Consider the following 6465-nt stretch of genomic DNA (forward strand, 5'->3'; position numbering starts at 1 on the left):
TTGACTATCTCTTTTGCCGATACGGTGACACGTGGACGACCTCCTGTTGCCCACTATTACTCATAATTATTTTGTAGGTACACATGGAACTACTTGAAGATCATCTACCTTTTGATGGAAGATGTTTGAAGACTTAATACTATTTATGGATGCATTCTTGAAGATGATACTTTATGTTGGATTTTATATTTTTCATGGGCACACTTTAATTTGGACGTAGATATTTATTCTTGAAGACTGTTAGGTGCATGAAGACCCAAGTGAAGATGTTGAAGCAAGATGAAACCCCAAGACCCATGTGGGCCTTACACAGTTTGTGGACCCCACACGATTTTATGCTCCATGGGTCACACGGTTTTGGCCTCCTTTTGGCATATGTTTAAGTCTCAAATTTGAATTGTAATAGTGTAATACAATAGTGTAATACAACTAAGTTTGAGTTGTGTGTCAATGAGTTGGAATTCATTGTTTTTTTTGTAAGCATTAATTGTGTTAGGTTGTTTTTAGTGTGAGAGTGTTTAATGCTGTCTCCCATGCTTGTCTAAGAGCTGTGAGAGTATTTAATGCCTTGTCTCTAATGCTAGTCTTTATATCCTTTCTTATTGTAAAAACTCTAATTAGTCTATGTTTTGAATATTAAAAAAAAACTTCATTGTTGAAGCTTGAAGTTTTGTCCAATCTTGTACTTGCATAGTGTGAGGCTACACCGTTCTTGCCAAAGATCAAGTGGTGATAGAACACTCTATCCAACATCAACACCACCCCTCCTCCCTCTCTTACCCATACAACCACTCCCTCTAAATACCCACACGGCCACCCCCCGCTAAATACCCACACGACCTCCTCTCTCTTCAAATACATACCCACTTTTATCTTTGTATTTCAAAGCTTGATTGAAGGACTTTCAGTGTGGTCTAAGCTCATGTTGAACAACATCAAATCATCAAACTTTTCTCTTGGGTAAAGTTGTTACTTTTATTGAATCCTTACTTGATTGTGTGAGTCATTGCTTGAAGCCTAGAATCCCATAATAGAGGAGCCCACTTGAATATTAAGTTGTTAAATTAGAACTTGCATTCTTGAATTTTTTTTAAAGTATCATCTTTCTGCATAAAAACTTGATTCCTTGATAAAGCAACACTTGGTACTTAATTTCTAGATAAAATCATATGTTTTTTGAAAACTCTTACAACATGTGAATCGTCACATAATTTATGATGTTTGTATTTGGTTGATTTAATTCATGAATCGAAATGTTCACATGTACATGCTTGCTTGAGGGTTGACCGTAAGTCTAAGCCAACCATACTCGTCCTACATTAGGAAGGCTATGGAGAACTTTGATCCGCATCCAATATGACCACTATTAAAGATTCTGGAAGGTACAACTCTTAACTCCAATTCAAAATGCAGCATTTGGTTAAGCATTTGCAAAACTAGCCCTATCTTTTAGGGATCAATCTGAATTGAAGTGGGAAATGGCCAGAAGACATCCTTTTGGTTAGATCAATGGGTGGGCAATACACCCCCTATATCAACTCTTTCCATATATTCATTTTCTATATCAACTTTTGAGAGGTGTGGAAGAGGATGAGACCTTGAACTTATTGAAGGTAATCTATGACACTTATATCCATAATGCAGAGGAGAACAGTTGCTTAGCACATTTCTGGTCCATATGGAACTTTTTCAATTAAAAGCCTTTACAACAAATTGATTACAAGTAGACCAAGCAATCTCTTGTATGCTCATTTCAAGCAATTTTGGAACTTTTAATCCTCAGCAATATCTCCTATTTCATTTGGCTAACAACAAAGAGTAGAATACTAACAAACAACACTTTATAAAGGAAAGGTTGAGATCTTTCTTCAATTTGCGTCCTATGTAAAAAAAGGCGCTTGGAATTGATAAAGAACCTATTGTTGCATTGTGATTACAACTATAGAGTTTTGAATCATTTATTGCATCAACTTAAACTTATGTGGGTCATTCATTTTCTTTTAGAAAACAACTACATTCTTAGAGCAGCATCAAACAAAAAGACAAAGTAAGAAAGTTTAAAAACTTATGATCGAGAAATACCAAATTTACTTTGTTTGGCAAATAAATCTGCACTTTTATTCGTCTACCTGTAAACATGCATGTTCCACTTTGAACTGTATGCCTCTTAATGCTAGCATAAGTTCTTCCCACAATTCTCATAAGTTCCAAACCGAACACTTCCCAGAATTTATCCACTGAACAATCTCACATGTACTCATTGTGTATGTAATGTTTGTATTAGCAGTTCCCTTTCAGCACCACCTCAAGTTCCTTGCTTGAGTTCTCTGGAATGAAAACTCATTACCTTTGAAAAAAAAAATTATATCACATGAATATTAGACAAGTAATTACATGCAAACATAATACCTTGAGCCAACTCATTGGTATGCAAGCAAAATAAATAAATAAATAAAACTCAGAAATCAATCATAAATATTACAAGCCAGTCCATGAAAAAGAACAAACCTTTCTTACAACTGTCAAACACATTATCAAAATAATCAATCTATTTGGATGCATGCAAAATAAATTCAAAGTGATATTTGTCCAAAAACTACTTAAAGGTATTATTAATTAATCTCCATTGCATGCACTCAAATGTAATGTAGTGAACACTTGCTAGTAATTATTAAAAATTAAGAAAAGTCAAGTGCTATTAACATATACAATCGATTTTTTATTCATTAGTTGGTATATTTTTAAATTTCTTTTTTATTTTCTTCGAAACTAAACATGTAATTGTGAATTCTTTGGTATTTTTTTATTTTTTTCCCTTACTGTTTTGCAAATTTCAAACGAAGATTAAAAGAAAAATCACAAGTGATGTCATGATTTATCAAAATATATTGAGTGAAAAAAATTAATTTGATCAAATAATAAAATGCCACATCAGTCCCCCCCCCCCCCTACCCCCCCTAAGTTGTTTAATCAATACAAGGAATAAATGAGAGTAGTAGGGATTTTCAAATCACATAGATGGGATGCAAGGGCTCATATGTTCATCTAACCTTTATTTTTTAAAATTAAAATAATGTCTCAAACTCTTATTTTAATTTTATATCTAATGTATCTAGTGATTAATGTATAAAGTATCCTCGTAGGTCTTGAGGAACATACATAGGTTCTATTTAATATAATAGAGATTATAGTAAACAATTTCATTGTTATTTGAAGGCTTAAAGAAAAAGATGTTAAATTTAAGGGTATTTTTGTCTGTTAAAATAGCATTTTCATATAACACATTAATTTTTATTGTAAAAAAAAAAAAATATTAGCGGAGTTATAACTTTTTATAATTTTGAAAATTAGATAAGGGTTTAGTATTCAAAATAAAAGCATAGCATACGATGGTTGAGTGATTTTTGGTCAAACTACAACGGTTTAGTGGAGAGTGGAGAGGCTGAGACTCGAGACAACGAGAGGGGAATAGGGTGAGTAGGGTTTGGAATTAGGGTTTTTCTCTTCTGAGTTCTAAGAATCTAAGTTCCGATTTGGGAGGCTGAGACTCGAGTGGGAATTGGTCGGCGGCCATGGTGGATTCCAGCGACAGGTTGCCGGCAACGTGAATGCAGCGTGCGGCTGAAGGAGAGGGGCGTGCTGATTGAGCAGGCCGAGAGGGAGGAGAGGGAACAGGGTTTAGGGAGTTTTATGATTTTAGCTTATTTTGAATTTTGGTAAATTACAGAAGCGTACACACACATTACACATATATTACGCGGATATTAGTATAATATATATTATTCAGTCGATTAATTCAATTAACCGAACAAAATTTGCTTATACCGAATCGTTAACCAAACATCAAAATTTTTCAAAAACTAAACCGAATCGACTGAACTCCAAAGATTCACCAACCCGTTTTAACCAATGTAGGGCGTTTCTTAACTTTTTCTCTTTAAAAGAAAAAAAAAATTACTGATTTTGATGGTTTCTTGGGGGATGGAAACTGATGCTATTAACCTATTATTAACTACTACTAGCTAGCTAGCTAGCTAGCCACGGTTCGTCCCTGTTTCTGGCAGATAATGTTCTGTCACAGAAGCTGTGGCGCTGCATATATCATCAAAGTATCATAGATATGTTACGTTAAGGCAAAGGAATGCCGATTTCTTTCTTTCCCCAATGCCCGCCTGCGCATGTTTCATTTTCAGAGTACTCCAACACAGTACAGGACTACCCTATTATAACTGCGATGATTTGATTGATCAATTTCCGGCCAGCCACCACCAAGCCCCGCGCCCCCAGCTAGCTACTACCTAATTTCTTCCTTCCCGCAACATTGATATACTTCCGATCTCTCTGTTTTTCTCTACGATCGACGCCGGCCGCTTCCTCTCAAAATTATATTACAGCTAGTTGCTACTAGCTGCTAGCTGCAGCTGCAAGCGGATATTCTGTTTATAATTGCTAGTGTCACTGTTGCACGAAATTAATTGCACTGAATGAATATGATGAGCTCTTTCAGTTCTTCCCGCGAGGAGGAAGAGGATTCATCAGATCCACAGTGCCAGCAGCTGGTACCCCAGCCGTCGCGCGGATTCATCGGCACCGGGGCCTCTGCCGCAAATGCAATCCGCATGAATATGCGCCAATTACTAATTAGCTGTGCGGAGCTGGTGTCTCAGTCCGACTTCCGCGCTGCTTACCACTTGCTCTCCCTCATCTCAGCCAACTCCTCTCCTTCCGGTGACTCCACCCAGAGATTGGTCCACCAATTTGCAGCAGCCCTCTCTCTGCGGCTCAAAAGAATGATCCGCCCAGCCGCTGCGCATGCCGGCGGAGGTCATCATCATCTCAGCTCCTTCATGATGACCAACATTAAAAATAGCAGTATCAATAAAAATAAGAATATCAATAATAATTATTCTATCACAAATATTGTTGCAACAGCAGCTGCAAGTGGTGGTGGTGCAAGTAGTAGTTGTGTGGCCGAGTACTACTGCTCGTCGTCGCCAGAGACTCTCCAGTCCTCTTATCTATCTCTAAACCAAATCACGCCCTTTGTCAGGTTCAGCCAGCTTACAGCAAATCAAGCCATCTTAGAAGCCACGGAAGGCCAGCAGGCGATCCACATCATCGACTTCGACATCTTGCACGGGGTGCAATGGCCACCACTGATGCAGGCCATTGCCGATCGTCATCGTACTAGTTTACCCGAAAGTTGTAATCACGATCATCCTCGGCCTCCCACTCCTATGCTAAGAATCACCGGAACTGGCCAAGATTTGGAGCTCCTCCGCCGAACCGGCGACCGCCTTCTCAAGTTTGCGCAGTCCGTGGGCCTAAACTTTCAATTCCACATCCTTCTTCTAAATCATGACGACGACCCTGCTGCTGCTGCTTCCATGGCAGGTGCTGAAGATGATGATCTGATCAGCTGCCTCCCTTCTGCGCTTGCGCTCCTCCCTGACGAAGTCCTGGCCGTGAATTGCGGGTTTTATCTGCACAGACTTCTTAGGGATGATAATAACAATAATAATAATATTCATTGTCATCATCATCGTGATCAGGATCAAGACTATGGCGCCAGCGACCGCGGCGGCCACCACCACCTCCGCTTGATCAGCCTTTTCCTCCAAAAGATTAAGGCCATGAAGCCCAAAGTGGTGACCGTGGCGGAAAGGGAAGCGAACCACAACCAACCTGTGTTCTTGGAGAGATTTGTGGAAGCCGTGGACCACTACACCGCCATCTTTGATTCGCTGGAAGCAACTGTGCCGCCTAACAGCCGGGAAAGGCTGGCTGTGGAGCGAATATGGTTTGGAAAAGAAATAGTGGACATTGTGGCGGCAGAGGGAGACCAAAGAAGAGAGCGGCACCAGAGGTTGGAGTCATGGCAGGCGATGCTGAGGGGCTCAGGGTTTTCCAATGTTCCGTGGAGTGGTTTCGCTTTGTCACAGGCCAAGCTCCTACTAAGGCTCCATTATCCGTCTGAGGGCTACCATCTCCAGTCTCTCAACGATTCCGCCTTATTCCTTGGTTGGCGAAACCAACCTCTTTTCTCAGTTTCTTCCTGGCACTAATTAATTAATTAATCCTGCCATGCATTCCTGATCGAGCAGCTGCTACCCTAGCTAGCTGCTTGCTAGTCATATATATACTTCAAATTTCTCGCATGCATGCTCACCCTCCCCTCCCAATCTCCAGGTCTCCATGTGATTAATTAATTAACCTAGAAAAAAATATTAGAAATCTAGCTAGCTAGGCGCCGTTTCTTTGATTCTGGTAATGGAATCTCTCTCGCTCAACCTGATCACATGCCGCCATTTTTTCAGCTCTAAAAGTGATCGAGTCTCTCTGGTCTTTGGTCTTTTGTTTCTCTCTCTTTCTCTCTCTCATCGGCTTCTATGTGGCAGTCAAAATTTTGGAAGCAAGAGCATCTAGTCTAGACCAACCTAGCTTCTATCGATCGTCTCTTGCCTC

At 39.6% G+C, this 6465-nt stretch overlaps 1 protein-coding gene across 1 annotated transcript; it reads left to right on the forward strand.

The window, feature by feature from the left end:
- Window positions 1–4484: 4484 nt before the first annotated feature.
- LOC131154080 (scarecrow-like protein 18) lies at window positions 4485–6065 on the forward strand. Its single transcript, XM_058106622.1, has 2 exons — window positions 4485–5509; window positions 5597–6065. Exons 1-2 carry the CDS (start codon window positions 4485–4487, stop codon window positions 6063–6065), a joined length of 1494 nt encoding a protein of 497 aa, XP_057962605.1.
- The last annotated feature ends 400 nt before the right edge of the window (window positions 6066–6465 follow it).

This window comes from Malania oleifera, chromosome 1 (genome assembly GCF_029873635.1).
Source record: "Malania oleifera isolate guangnan ecotype guangnan chromosome 1, ASM2987363v1, whole genome shotgun sequence".
NCBI classification, from domain to species: Eukaryota; Viridiplantae; Streptophyta; class Magnoliopsida; order Santalales; family Ximeniaceae; genus Malania; species Malania oleifera.

What these genes read in the sequence shown, in the direction of transcription:
- LOC131154080 (XM_058106622.1), top strand. Translation starts at nt 4,485, where the DNA reads ATGAATATGATGAGCTCTTTCAGTTCTTCCCGCGAGGAGGAAGAGGAT. An exon ending in AGACTTCTTAGGGATGATAA is followed by an intron (nt 5,510 to 5,596) that starts TAACAATAATAA and finishes CCACCACCACCT; the next exon opens with CCGCTTGATCAGCCTTTTCC.